The sequence below is a fragment of the Piliocolobus tephrosceles genome, chromosome 13 (genome assembly GCF_002776525.5).
Source record: "Piliocolobus tephrosceles isolate RC106 chromosome 13, ASM277652v3, whole genome shotgun sequence".
Lineage (NCBI taxonomy): Eukaryota > Metazoa > Chordata > Mammalia > Primates > Cercopithecidae > Piliocolobus > Piliocolobus tephrosceles.
The window spans coordinates 45,797,957-45,812,869 of NC_045446.1; the positions used below are offsets into that span (position 1 = coordinate 45,797,957).

The window sequence follows — 14,913 nt, forward strand, 5'->3', positions numbered from 1 at the left end:
AGTTGAGAGAAGGCTTCAGAAGATCAGTAATGACAGAGTTCTCCAAGCTAAAGGAGGATGTTTGAACCCATTACAAAGAAGCTAAAAACCTTGAAAAAAGATTAGATGAATGGCTAACTAGAATAAACAGCATAGAGAAGACCTTAAATGACCTGATGGAGCTGAAAACCATGGCACAAGAACTACGTGATGCATGTACAAGCTTCAGTAACCGATTCGATCAAGTGGAAGAAAGGGTGTCAGTGATTTAAGATCAAATGAATGAAATGAAGCAAAAAGAGAAGTTTAGAGAAAAAAAGAGTAAAAAGAAACGAACAAAGCCTCCAAGAAATATGGGACTATGTGAAAAGACCAAATCTACGTCTGATTGGTGTGCCTGAAAGTGACGGGGAGATTGGAACCAAGTTGGAAAACACTCTGCAGGATATTATTCAGGAGAACTTCCCCAACCTAGCAAAGGAGGCCAACATTCAAATTCAGGAAATACAGAGAATTTCCTGAACCCCAAGACACAAAATTGTCAGATTCACCAAGGTTGAAATGAAGGAAAAAATGTTAAGGGCAGCCAGAGAGAGAGGTCGGATTACCCACAAAGGGAAGTCCATCAGACTAACATTGGATTTCTCGGCAGAAACTCTACAAGCCAGAAGAGAGTGGGGGCCAATATTCAGCATTCTTAAAGGAAAGACTTTTCAACCCATAATTTTATATCCAGCCAAACTAAGCTTCATAAATGAAGGAGAAATAAAATCCTTTACAGACAAGCAAATGATGAGAGATTTTGTCATCACCAGGACTGGCTTACAAGAGCTCCTGAAGGAAGCACTAAACATGGAAAGATCAGAGCAGAACTGAAGGAGACAGAGACACAAAAAACCCTTCAAAAAGTCAGTTAATCCAGGAGCTGGTTTTTTGAAAAGATCAACAAAATTGATAGACCACTAGCAAGACTAATAAGAAAAGAGAGAAGAATCAAATTGACACAATAAAAAATGATAAAGGGGATATCATCACCGATTCCACAGAGATACAAACTACCATCAGAGAATACTATAAACACCTCTACACAAGTAAACTAGAAAATCTAGAAGAAATGGATAAATTCCTAGACACATACACCCTTCCAAGACTAAACCAGGAAGAAGTTGAATCCCTGAATAGACCAATAACAGGCTCTGAAATTGAGACAATAATTAAGAGCCTACCAACCAAAAAAAGTCTAGGACCAGATGGATTCACAGCCGAATTCTACCAGAGATACAAAGAGGACCTAGTACCATTCCTTCTGAAACTATTCCAATCAATAGAAAAAGAGGGAATCCTCCCTAACTCGTTTTATGCGGCCAGCATCATCCTGATACCAAAGCCTGGCAGAGACACAACAAAAAAAGAGAGAATTTTAGACCAGTATTCCTGATGAACATCGATGCAGAAATCCTCAATAAAATGCTGGCAAACCGAATCCAGCAGCACATCAAAAAGCTTATCCACCATGATCAAGTGGGCTTCATCCCTGGGATGCAAGGCTGGTTCAACATATGCAAATCAGTAAATGTAATCCATCATATAAACAGAACCAAAGACAAAAACCACATGATTATCTCAATAGATGCAGAAAAGGCCTTTGACAAAATTTAACAGTCCTTCGTGCTAAAAACTCTCAATAAATTAGGTATTGATGGAACATATCTCAAAATAGAGCTACTTATGACAAACCCACAGCCAATATCATACTGAATGGGCAAAAACTGGAAGCATTCCCTTTGAAAACTGGCACAAGACAGGGATGCCCTCTCTCACCACTCCTATTCAACATAGTGTTAGAAGTTCTGGCCAGGGCAGTCAGGGAGGAGAAAGAAATAAAGGGTATTCAGTTAGGAAAAGGGGAAGTCAAATTGTCCCTGTTTGCAGATGATGAGATTGTATATTTAGAAAACCCCATCGTCTCAGCCCCAAATCTCCTTAAGCTGATAAGCAACTTCAGCAAAGTCTCAGGATACAAAGTCAATGTGCAAAAATCACAAGCATTCCTACACACCAATAACAGACAAACAGAGAGCCAAATCATGAGTGAACTCCCATTCACAGTTGCTTCAAAGAGAATATAATACCTAGGAATACAACTTTCAAGGGATGTGAAGGACCTTTTCAAGGGGAATTACAAACCACTGCTCAATGAAATAAGACACAAACAAAGGGAAGAACATTCCATGCTGATGGATAGGAAGAATCAATATCGTGAAAATGGCCATACTGCCCAAGGTAATTTATAGATTCAGTGCGATCCCCATCAAGCTACCAATGACTTTCTTTGCAGAATTGGAAAAAACTAAAGTTCATGTGGAACCAAAAAAGAGCCCACATTGCCAAGACAATCCTAAGCCAAAAGAACAAAGCTGGAGGCATCATGCTACCTGACTTCAAACTATACTACAAGGCTACAGTAACCAAAACAGCATGGTACTGGTACCAAAACAGACATATAGACCAATGGAACAGAACAGAGCCCTCAGAAATAATACCACACATCTACAACCATCTGATCTTTGACAGACCTAACAAAAACAAGAAATGGGGAAAGGATTCCCTATTTAATAAATGTGCTGGGAAAATTGGCTAGCCATAAGTAGAAAGCTGAAAGTGGATACCTTTCTTATACCTTATACAAAAATTAATTCAAGATGGGTTAAAGACTTAAATGTCAGACCTAAAACCATAAAAACCCTAGAAGAAAACCTAGGCAATACCATTCAGGACATAGGCATGGGCAAGGACTTCATGTCTAAAACACCAAAAGCAATGGCAACAAAAGCTAAAATTGACAAATGGGATCTAATTAAAGAGCTTCTGCACAGCAAAAGAAACTACCATCAGAGTGAACAGGCAGCCTACAGAACGGGAGAAAATTTTTGCAATCTACCCATCTGACAAAGGGCTAATATCCAGAATCTACAAAGAACTGAAACAAATTTACAAGAAAAAAATCAACCCCATCAAAAAGTGGGCAAAGGATATGAACAGACACTTTTCAAAAGAAGACATTTATGCCTCCAACAGACACATGAAAAAATGCTCATCATCACTAGCCATCAGAGAAATGCAAATCAAAACCACAATGAGCTACCATCTCACGCCAGTTAGAATGCGATCATTAAAAAGTCAGGAAACAACAGGTGCTGGAGAGGATGTGGAGAAATAGGAACACTTTTACACTGTTGGTGGGACTGTAAACTAGCTGAACCATTGTGGAAGACAGTGTGGCGATTCCTCAAGGATCTAGAACTAGAAATACCATTTGACCCAGCAATCCCATTACTGGGGATATACCCGAAGGATTATAAATCATGCTACTGTAACAACACATGCACACATATGTTTATTGTGGCACTACTCACAATAGCACAGACTTGGAACCAATCCAAATGTCCATCAATGAGAGACTGGATTAGGAAAATGTGGCACATATACACGATGGAATACTATGCAGCCATAAAAAAGGATGAGTTCATGTCCTTTGCTGGGACATGGATGAAGCTGGAAACCATCATTCTCAACAAACTGTCACAAGGACAGAAAACCAAACACCGCATGTTCTCACTCATAGGTGGGAATTGAACAATGAGAACACTTGGACACAGGATGGGAAACATCACACACTGGGGCCTGTTTTGGGGTGGAGGGATGGGGGAGGGATAGCATTAGGAGATATGCCTAATGTAAATGATGAGTTAGTGGATGCAGCACACCAACATGGCACATGTATACGTATGTAACAAACCTGCACATTGTGCACATGTACCCTAGAACTTAAAAGTATAATAATAATTTTTAAAAAAGGAAATTAAGAGAAAGAAAAAGTTTAATTCTTAGTAAGAGAGAAACTAGAAATCATTGAGAGGACAGTCAAAATCAAAAGGTGTTTTTTAAGAGAAACAGAAAAACACCTAATAAAATTGAGTTGCTTTTAGTAAAATTGCTCAAGACAAAATGAAATCATGAATAAATAATAATGAAAGAGAATATTAGACTTTTTAATTCTCCAAATGCAAGTCTTATTTAATATGTGTAAAAAAAAAATAGACCTGAATTATGTGTAACTTTTTGGAAAGTTTAATCTGATATCAGAATCATTAAAATACAATTCCGTTGTAAAGTTGTACAGAAGGTTATAGAGATTATATTGTGATGCTGGAACTTGGAGTGAGACACACATCATTTGGCATTTGAGTTTAATGGTCATTCACAGTAATGCTGCCTGTTGTTTGGAGCTTAAAGACACTTGACCTGTTTGGGCTGTTGCCACTCAAAAGTTCATGACCACAGATGTCCACAGTGTCTTCCTCTGAAGAAACTCGAAACCTGAAATTTAAATTCTTTGTGGCAGATAACTGGCTTATGACACCTTAAAAAGTTCAAGTGCTCATATAACACACCTGACTAAATCCCCTTTCCTACTGCAATGTGTTCACTATGTTACCAATTTGCAACTTGTGCTTCAATAATGGAATCTATTTTCGTTAACACTAGCTAAAGAAAAAAGCCGTGTGTTTTATGAATGACCTTATCTGCTTCCTGGATAATACCTTTAAGAATAACCTTCTGAGTCAGGCGTGGTGGTGCATGCATATAGTCCTAACTATTTGGGAGACTGAAGCAGGAGGATTGCCTGAGTGTAGGAGTTTAAGGCTGCAGTGCCTTTTGGCTGCACATGTGAATAACTGCACTGCAGCCTGGGCAACATAGGGAGACCTCATCTCCAAAAAAAAAAAGAAGAATGATGTTCTGTAGAGATTACCTTTCACTTGAGGAGTACTCAGTTTTCAGGTTCTTTGTGGCATGTGACTTTCAAATTTTGAAATCTAAACATTCTTTTTTTTTTTTGAGCTGGAGTCTTGCTCTTTTGTCAGGCTGGAGTGCAGTGGCGTGATCTGGGCTCGCTGCAGCTTCCGCCTCCCAGGTTCCAGCGATTCTCCTGCCTCAGCCTCCCAAGTAGCTGGGACTACAGGCACGCACCACCATCCCCAACTAATTTTTGTATTTTTAGTAGAGATGGGGTTTCACCATGTTGGCCAGGATGGTCTCGATCTCTTGACTGCATGATCCATCCTCCTCGGCCTCCCATAGTGCTGGGATTACAGACTTGAGCCACCGGCCCCCCACTATCCTTTTTGACTGTTGACTTTGGTTTTATCTTCCTTCCTAAATTTCTGTCCCTCTGCTTCCTTACTTTTTTTGCTTTCTGAATTCTATCTTTATCTGTTTTTTTCACTTTTTAATGCTGTATATGGGCAGGGGAGAGAGACATTAGTGAGCACCTTGGTGAGCAAGCCTGGCTTTAAAGACTTGAGAAGAGCTTCTGGCACCAGAGCTCTGTCTTCCTCCAGTTCTCAACACGGTGTTGCTCTCCAGTCTTGCCAGGATCTGAATCAAGAAAGTATTTTTAAATATCCCTGACTTCTCCCTGTATTGAGGCTGGCCCTGATCATGCTTTTTAGTGCCCCTCACCAGGTCTTCCAGTTGCACTCATCCAGCTCAGCTCTCAGATATGTTTTAATGAGACCCTGTATTCAGGGAAGTTGCATGGACACTGCAGTGGAGAGAATTGATAATAGGGCTATCAGTCTCACAATATCACCCCTCTACCTTTAACATTCCACTTAGCTGTAGAGTCCATCTGTTTGTCCATCTGCTGAAATGAGAAAAGAAAAACTCATACACTGATTTAAAACAAACCAAAGAAAGATAAAACAAAAATCCCACCTTTCTAGCTGAACAAAAATGTGTAGTTAATAGTTGGCCCTTGAAAATAAAGTAGTGAATATGGAACTGAGCCTGTTTGTATATCTGGTAGCTCTTTTCTTGCTTTGTTTTTCCTTAACCAGTTTTCCGCCTAACATTTTCTTCTGTGATGATTATATTGCCTAGCAAGCACACCCGTGGTTGTGAAAATAGTATAGCAAAAAAGAAAAATCCCCAGTTATTGATGTACTAAGTTTGTGTATGTCTTTTAAACAGTTCTAGTTTCATCTTACACAGAATAATCAGGAAAAGTGTAAAAATTCAAAGTGAAATAAAAATTTTATCAGTTAAAAACAAAAAATACCTGAATACAAAAAAAAAAAATTAAGATCTGCCAAAAGCTTCCTGCCTGATACTGTAATATTGAAGATGAGATGGGCAACATGTAGCAATGGAAAAGGAGGATGTATGCTCACTGAAGCATGAGCTGGGCCATCACTCCTGTTACAAACCAGGTATTATAGCAGATTCCTATACTTTGAGGTTTTTTGTTTCTTTCGTTTTTGTTTTTTGCAATAGCAAATAGGTGGGATGCCAGGCACAGTGACTCATGCCTGTAATCCCAGCACTCCAGGAGGCTGAGGCAGGAGGATAGCTTGAGCCTGGAATTCAAGAGCAGCCTAAGCAACATTGTGAGACTACCTCTCTACTAGAAAAAACATTTTAATGGTTACAGCAAAGATCTAATGTTTATTCTTCCTTGTGTTAAGGTGTTTTAGTAGTTTTCTCAAACTGTATTGCAGTTTACATTTTTTCTCATCCTTTGAATTTGTTGTGAGAGACCAAAATTATAAATCAGTTTTCCCCTCCCTGGCAAAAATGGAAACCAAAGCAAGTCCAAGAGATTGAATTATGGTAATTATGGTAATATTCTTTGCTAAAGACTTTGGATGTTCCCTTGGGGACAGAAATGTTTAAAGAATTTAGCTGCCGAAGGGGCTTAGCACTGAATTATGTGGCTGGTTGGGCAGAATTGTTTGAAGAAAGTGAAGCAGTGATAGTGTTGATGATGCAAGATTTTCTTCTCAGTCACTCTGCAAGCCAGGAACTTCTGACCAGCGACACCCTGCCTGGGCCTCCCTCAACCATGTTTCCTGCTGCAGGAGACAGCCCTCCCACTCGGCCCACTTGGGCCGAGTCTGGCTTACCCACTGGTTCCCAAGTTCTTGTCCTGTGCCCAGAAAGAATGAGGATGCACTGACAATCAAAGCGTGAGCAAGACAGGGAGTTTTATTGAGTGATGAAATAGCTTTCAGTGGAAAGGAGACACAGGGGTGGTTCCCCTACCCAAAGGTGGGAAAGTTCCCACTAAGTGGCTGAGTCCTGGGGCTTCTTAGGGTCTCTTAGGAAGTCAGGGTAGGCCATAGGTAGTATTGGAAAAGGCAACATTTGATTGGTTAAAAGGCATTATTTAGAAGGAATCAATGGTAAAGGGTGGGCAAACAGGAATAGAAGTTCTCACTCTATGTCAGGGGTTTCATCCGGAACCTACAGTCCAATCTTTCAGCCTTCAGGCTGTTTTTGGCTTGAAGGTGGGGTTTCACCGGGGACCCACCCCATCTGCCCAGGCATTTGGCTGCCTCCTGTCGCTGTTACTGAAATCCATAATTTTATTTATTTTTTATATTTTATTTTGAGATGGAGTCTCGCTTTGTCACCCACGCTGGAGTGCAATGGCATGATCTCAGCTCACTTCTACCTCCGCCTCCTGGGTTCAAGCGATTCTCCTGCCTCAGCCTCCTGAGTAGCTGGGATTACAGGCACATGCCACCACGCCCAGCTAATTTTTGTATTTTTAGTAGAAACGTGGTTTCACCATGTTGGTCAGGCTGGTCTCGAACTGTGATCTGCCTGCCTCAGCCTCCCAAAGTGCTGGGATTACAGGCTTGAGCCACTGCACCTGGCCTTGGAAATCCATAATTTTAAATATTTCACTCTAGTAATGACTTTTCAGCACTCTTTCCAACCACATGCTTTCAAAGCAGTAGAGTTTTAGCAGTTCACTTTTCTGATTTTCAGGTAGTAGAGATATTGAAGAGTTCTTTCGTTTGGTTTAATACCACCTTACTATTTATTTTTGAGCGCTTGTATATTTATAAACAATTTTAATAATTACCTTCTTCTACATTCCAGCAGAAGGCAAGAGAAGGGAAGTTTCCAAAACACATCCTAAGGACTTCTCACCATCTGAGCCTTTTCTCTAGGACTCCTAGAAGATAACCAATTCTGTTGATTTCAGGAGATCATTCAGCAACAGTTTGCCACCCTTAACATTTAGGATTTAGGCTGCACAATAAGGATTATAGAGTCCTTTCCTTCAGAAAATAGATTTTTAAACTAATAAGTGTAGTGATAACTGTTAAGAGAGAGCAGATTGTTGTGCTGATATTTTGGGAATTATTGTTAATGGAGGAAAGATCATTGGCAAAGATTAGCTTTCACCATAATTTAATGGTAGAGAGAAGATGGGATCTGATATTTGAGAGCATTAAACTTTTTTGTTAGTTTAGAATGGCTTAGACAGAGTTTGTTGATGGTTTTGGTAAAAAGCAGGATCATCTAACAGGTAATTAGAAGACGCAGGTTATTCACAAGGCTTTCAGGAAGTTTGCTTTTCATAGGTTGTGTTTAGCTTAATTTAAATGTAGCTGATGTGGATCATAAGTTTAAGAATGAGATGGGGATAAGGTCACGCTCGGTGGCTCATGCCTATAATCCTAGCACTTTGGGAGGATGAAGCAGGCAGATCACTTGAGGTCAGGAGTTTGAGACCAGCCTGGCCAACATGGCGAAACCCCATCTCTACCAAAAATACAAAAATTAGCTAGGTGTGGTGGTACATGCCTATATTGCAGCTACTTGGGAGGCTGAGGCAGGAGAATCACTTGAACCTGGGAGGCAGAGGTTGCAGTGAGCCCAAATCGTGCCACTGTACTCCAGCCTGGGCAATAGAGCAAGACTCTGTCTCAAAAAAAAAGAAAAAGAAAAAGAGATTGGGATGGTAGTGACAAGGCCAGCAAGTAGAAGTTTACAGTAGCAACAAAACATCTAGTTGAAAAACAAGATCACAGATGGATTTCAGCAGTGTTTCCTAACTTTTTTTTTTCATTGTCACCCTCCTAGGGAGACTTTTTAGACTTTTTTCCCCCTAACAATTCCCACCCCCGACAAATGTTGATTATACTGTGTATCTGTTTAGGTACTGTATGGATATCTCTGCTTTATACATAAGAACAAGACTTTTTTTTTCCACCTCAAACCAATTTTTGCCCAGTTGTTGGGGGATATCACTTCCATTGAGAATGTGCATGAATTAGAGAGTGATGTTGGCTAAGACTGGACTTGACCTCAGAGGATGTAAACACTAGAGAGAATAGGGCTTCAAAGATGACCCACGGTTTGGGGCTGGTAAGAGAAGTGAATAAATGGGCCTTAACAGCTAAGAGCCTTAACCAGAGAATAAGAACAAAAGCATAATCGTAAAAGCAGTTGTTGGACTTAGACTCATTGGAATTAGAGAAGTAGGTATAAGCTTAAAAGCATCTGGTCCTTCGGAAGGATCTGGAAGAAAGCAAGCTGTCTTGCTGAGAAAGGGAAGTTTGTACTTTTGAACAGTGAGGAATCAGGCATGTAAATAAAGGGGTTAGGATTCTTGTTCCAAAAGAAGTGGGAGAAACGAGAGTCGGAGGCACCCATTAATGGTTTCAGTCTTCTTTGGAGATGTGTTGAAGGTTTTTGCCTTTGTGGGAAGATGGTAAAGAGAACTTCAGAAGTTAAGAAGGAATTAAGGCCAGGCTCAGTGGCTCAAACCTATAATCCCAGCACTTTGGGAGGCCAGGCAGGTGGATCATTTGAGGTCAGGAGTTTGAGACCAGTCTGGCCAACATGGTGAAACCCCATCTCTAGTAAAAATACAAAAATTAGCTGGGCATTGTGATGTGTGATGTGTGCCTGAAATCCCAGCTACTCGGGAGGCTGAGGCAGGAGAATCGCTTGAACCCAGGAGGTAGAGGTTGCAGTGAGCCGAGATCATGCCACTGTACTCCAGCCTGGGTGACAGAGTGAGACTCCATCTCAAAAAAAAAGAAAAAGGCAATTAAGGTTAAATATACTTATGTCCTCACATAGTATTTTATAATCAAACATAATTAAAAGTCAAAATGCCATTTACACTTTTGCTGATTTAGGACAATAACTGAAGAACACTGATAGTCATAAAGAATACCCAACCTTATATTAAAAAGGGGACCTTTTCGAAGAAAATATCCAGGGAATGTTTATTTGATCTAAAATATGCATGTAAATTATATAATACACTGATTAGGAAGGGACATTTGGAAGAGAATAATCTGGGAATAAACACTTTATCAGCTGTTGAATTTTTTGGATGTCATTCTTTTTTGTTTATCCGTTCTGTCCTGTTGGTAAAGGGTGAAGGAGTAAAAGTCTTACAGAGGGGAGCCTTATTAAACTGTACATTCGTTTAGGGAAACTGCCCATTCTCAGTCCTCACTGGCCTCTACAGTGGGCACATGTCTCCTTCAGCTTAGCAGTGAAGCCTGATATTAGACTTGGCCTGCATCAAATGTTTTTCCTTGGTGGAAATTATTGTGCCATTTGTTGGTGATTTAGGAATAATTGTAATTGGTAGGGACATAGCCTCTGTCTCATTGAGAAAATAGCTAATTGGGCTATGAATAGGGAAACTGGGTTTAACATGGATTAATAGTAATCTCTTGCAGGGCAAGTATTTCTGAATTAACTCAGATTTTTACATTGTTTCTGATGAAACTGGTAATTTTTTTCTTTCCTCACATTTTGAAAGTGTCAGTTCATATTGCCCTCTTTTCTGAAGGTTCCTGTGAGACGAATAGAAGGAACTTGGGAAGTAAGCAAGTGTTTTTTGCCTCTGTTTCCTGCAGGTCCCAGTAGGGATGGCACAATCAGCGAGGACACCATCCGAGCCTCTCTCATCTCAGCGGTCAGTGACAAACTGAGATGGCGGATGAAGGAGGAAATGGATCGTGCCCAGGCAGAGCTCAATGCCTTGAAACGAACAGAAGAAGACCTGAAAAAGGGTCACCAAAAACTGGAAGAGATGGTTACCCGTTTAGATCAAGAAGTAGTAAGTGACTCATTAAAGACTTAAAAGTTTTGGATTGAATTGTAGCCATGGCAAAGTGTTCTATATGTATCCTGGATGTTGTGGGCATAGTAGGAGTTCAGAAAATTATAGGCATCTTTAGACATGTGAATGTACTTTTTTATAGCTTTGTTTACAGAGGAGCCTGTGTTTGGCATTTGGTCTTTGGTAGGGGAATAATATTTAGACCATTTTGTTTGCACCTTGTATTAGTCCATTTTCATGTTGCTGATAAAGACACATCCGAGACTGGGGAGAAAAAGAGGTTTAATTGGACTTACAGTTCCACATCACATGCTGGGGAGGCCTCAGAATCACGGTGGGAGGGAAAAGGCTTTTTTTTTTTTTCTTTTTTGAGAGAGTCTCACTCTTGCTCAGGCTGCAGTGAAGTGGCATAATCTCAGCTCACTGCAACCTCCACCCCTAGGTTCAAGCGATTCTCCTGCCTCAGCCTCCTGAGTAGCTGGGATTACAGGTGCCTGTCACCATGCCTGGCTAATTTTTGTATTTTTTAGTAGAGACGGGGTATCAGCATGTTGGCCAGACTCGTTGCGAACTCCTGATCTCAAGTGATCAGCCCACCTTGGCCTCCCAAAGTGTTGGGATTATAGGCATGAGCCACCACACCCAACCGAAAGGCACTTCTTACATGGTGGTGGCAAGAGGAAATGAGGAGGAAGCAAAAGTGGAAACCCCTGATAAACCCATCAGATCTTGTGAGATTTATTCACTATCATGAGAATAGCATAGGAAAGACTGGCTCCCATGATTCAATTACCGCCTCCACCCCCTCACAGGTCCCTTTCTGTGAGATACAATTCAAGTTGAGATTTGGGTGGGGACACAGCCAGACCATAACACACCTTTGCCCTAGGAAATGATGTTTTAACCCAACGGAGGACTGTTTGAGTGGTTGATGTTGCCAGTTACTAGGAAATAAGTTGAGAGCGCTCTAAAGCTCTAAAGCCATCAAGATGTGTACATCTTAGGTGCAGACTTAAAAGGACAGTACTGTTTTATTGTTTCCAAAGGTTGTGTGAGCCATCTTTAAAAGTATGTTCAGGGAACTTTCACAATAATCCAGAGATACTTGGTTGGCTAAAGAGCTACATATAAACATAGCATATGCAACCTTCAGCTCTTTAAGCTTTCTCATATTTATAACAGACAGCTGTGCCTTGGAGAGTCCATGTGTAAGTCAGTGCTGTGGCTTTGCTTAATGATGATAAAGTGGAGGCATCAGCATAATTGAAGTGCCAATTTCATGTTCCATTTTCATCCCTATGAGGGAGAATTTATTCCAGTAAATGTGCTTTTTTGATGGAAGAGTAAAGAATTCTTAGCAGGTTGCGGGCTCTGTGGAAAGTGATTTGTATGTACCCATTAGCCTTACAAAGTGGTTCTAGATTATAAAATGAGCTTCGAAGTAGCCAATTTTTAGAATTCAGGAAAGTGACACCAATACAACTCAGAGCCTACAGCCACCACCTGCGTGTGATACTTTGTGATTAGAATGCAGAGATTCGGGCCTCTATGCATTGAATCCTCTTCATAGACAGGAAAGTTACTCTCCTATGGCAGATGCCTACTTGTTGGGAAGAAAAACCTCATGATTTTCTGTGTAAAGGAACCTTCTGCTGGAAAGTATCTCGTCTGACGGCTTAGTTTGCAGGATCATTTGTCACTGACAGGTGACAAGCTTGTTACTGTCGCTGAAAGTGGTCAGCTCAGGATATCTCCATCATTACTGTATTTCACTCAGCATAGATCACATCTTTTCCTCTACCTTTGACCAGGGTGGTATTTGAAACATGATTCTCATCCATGAGTTGTTTAAACATGGTTATTAGCCCATCTTTTTCCGTAAAGTGTTGTAGATGTCTGATAAGTGGATAATTATGTACAATTAATAATGCTTAGACTGTTCTGTTTTCAGGCCGAGGTTGATAAAAACATAGAACTTTTGAAAAAGAAGGATGAAGAACTCAGTTCCGCTCTGGAGAAAATGGAAAATCAGTCTGAAAACAATGATATCGATGAAGTTATCATTCCCACAGCTCCCTTATACAAACAGATCCTGAATCTGTATGCAGAAGAAAACGCTATTGAAGACACTATCTTTTACTTGGGAGAAGCCTTGAGAAGGGGAGTGATAGACCTGGATGTCTTCCTGAAGGTATGTTTTCATTTTACTTTCCAAGATTTTTTAACTTGGGCTGTAGAGGCCCTGACCTTGCAAACCACAAACCAAGAGAGTTTCTCTGTAGTATGAATTAAGATTCTTTATCTTCCCAAAAGAAGCAAATGAGATGTAGGGTTTTGCACCATCTTTTTACCTACAGAGTACTGAGGATTGGTCTGAGCAGGGGAAGAAAAGTGGGCTGGTGGCTGCAGTTCTCTACCCACCAGGCAGCATTAAGATGAGTATAATTCTGTGCCTGGGTGGATCAGGAGGCACGATCAGATTTCCATTGGTTCTTTGAGGTCATACCACCTGAGATCACTGATTGTGCCACCTCCATTTTTTATCTGTTAATTTTCTTAGAGTTATATAACTTTAGACCAGTTTTCCCACATCAAACAAACAGCCCTTCAAGGTATCAGGCTGTCCTTTCAAGCCCTCTTGAATGAAAGGTGTCTCAAGCTTAATGCTGTTGTACAGAGGAAAATCTAGTAAGCGAAGTTTGGCTACTGCTGTCTCTTGGGTCATGGAGAACATGGTTTTAGGAATAATAGCAGCCACCCTTGGGATATTTGATCCAGCTGCAGCTGGAGCCAGGTCAGGTCAGGTGCTGATCTTGCCTATCTATCTCCTCACTGCCGGGGAATGGCCAAACCATGTGCCTCAGAAGTGGTACAACCACAAGAATGGCTGGATATAAACCAGAGACCCAAGAGGGGACTCTCTTTCTGTGCAATCTCTTGCTTGAGTGGCATGGCTTAGGAAAAGAAAGTGTAAGTCAAACTCCTGAGCCAGACCCTGCAATGTAATGCTTTCCCTGTTGAGTAAGCCTTTATAATATGAAGTTTAAAAGTCCCATGTAATGAGGTATTCATTCCAAAGGTTGACAGGTTGAGTTAGGGTTCTTAGATCCCATCTAGGTTACAAATTGTCTTTAATTTTATGACTGGGCCTAAATCAAAGCCATTCTAAACTATTCAAACTTTTTTCCCCTCCCAGCATGTACGTCTTCTGTCCCGTAAACAGTTCCAGCTGAGGGCACTAATGCAAAAAGCAAGAAAGACTGCCGGTCTCAGTGACCTCTACTGACTTCTCTGATACCAGCTGGAAGTTGAGCTCTTCTTTTCTTCTCTTCCTCTTATCAGTAGGTGACCCGAATAAGTTATTGCAGTTTATCATTCAAGTGTAAAATATTTTGAATCAATAATATATTTTCTGTTTTCTTTTGGTAAAGACTGGCTTTTATTAATGCACTTTCTATCCTCTGTAAACTTTTTGTGCTGAATGTTGGGACTGCTAAATAAAATTTGTTGCATAATTTTTCTCTCCTTTATTGAACTTTAGGAAAGATCCATGAAACCTTAATAAGCCCAACTTTTCATTTAGCAAAAAAAGCGTAAAATCCATCTTAAGTTGAAATTAATATTATTCTACAGCATATAAAGTGGATTAATATGGAGATAATACCAAATAGAAATCTAAATTTTGAAATATTTGAAGTTAAAGGATTTGAGTAACTTACCCGTGAAAGGTCCAAGGTGATACTCTCCTACCAACCCTACTAAATTTGTTTCCTTTCTAGGCCTCACTGAACCATAAGTGTTTTCATCAAAAAGGAGCACAGTGGCAGGTCCAAACTATACACCTGATAACTTTAGGATTAAAGGGAAAGATACAGTGTACCACTGCCTCCCTGCTTTGTCATTTAAAGTTTCGTCTTCATCGTGAGTGATTCTGTAGCCAAGTTTGTGACCACCCGATGAACTATATAGCTACTGTATGTCCTGCA

At 40.4% G+C, this 14,913-nt stretch overlaps 1 protein-coding gene across 2 annotated transcripts in view; it reads left to right on the forward strand.

Moving 5' to 3' along the window:
- Positions 1 to 14,442, forward strand: part of TSG101 (tumor susceptibility 101) — a 49,707-nt gene extending 35,265 nt beyond the window's left edge. For both annotated transcript variants that reach the window (XM_023230962.2, XM_023230963.3), the window contains 3 exons: positions 10,722 to 10,924; positions 12,879 to 13,118; positions 14,124 to 14,442. In XM_023230962.2, coding sequence (XP_023086730.1) covers positions 10,722 to 10,924; positions 12,879 to 13,118; positions 14,124 to 14,213 — 533 coding nt within the window. In that variant the 3' untranslated portion in view covers positions 14,214 to 14,442. The remainder of the gene's footprint in view (positions 1 to 10,721; positions 10,925 to 12,878; positions 13,119 to 14,123) is intronic.
- The last annotated feature ends 471 nt before the right edge of the window (positions 14,443 to 14,913 follow it).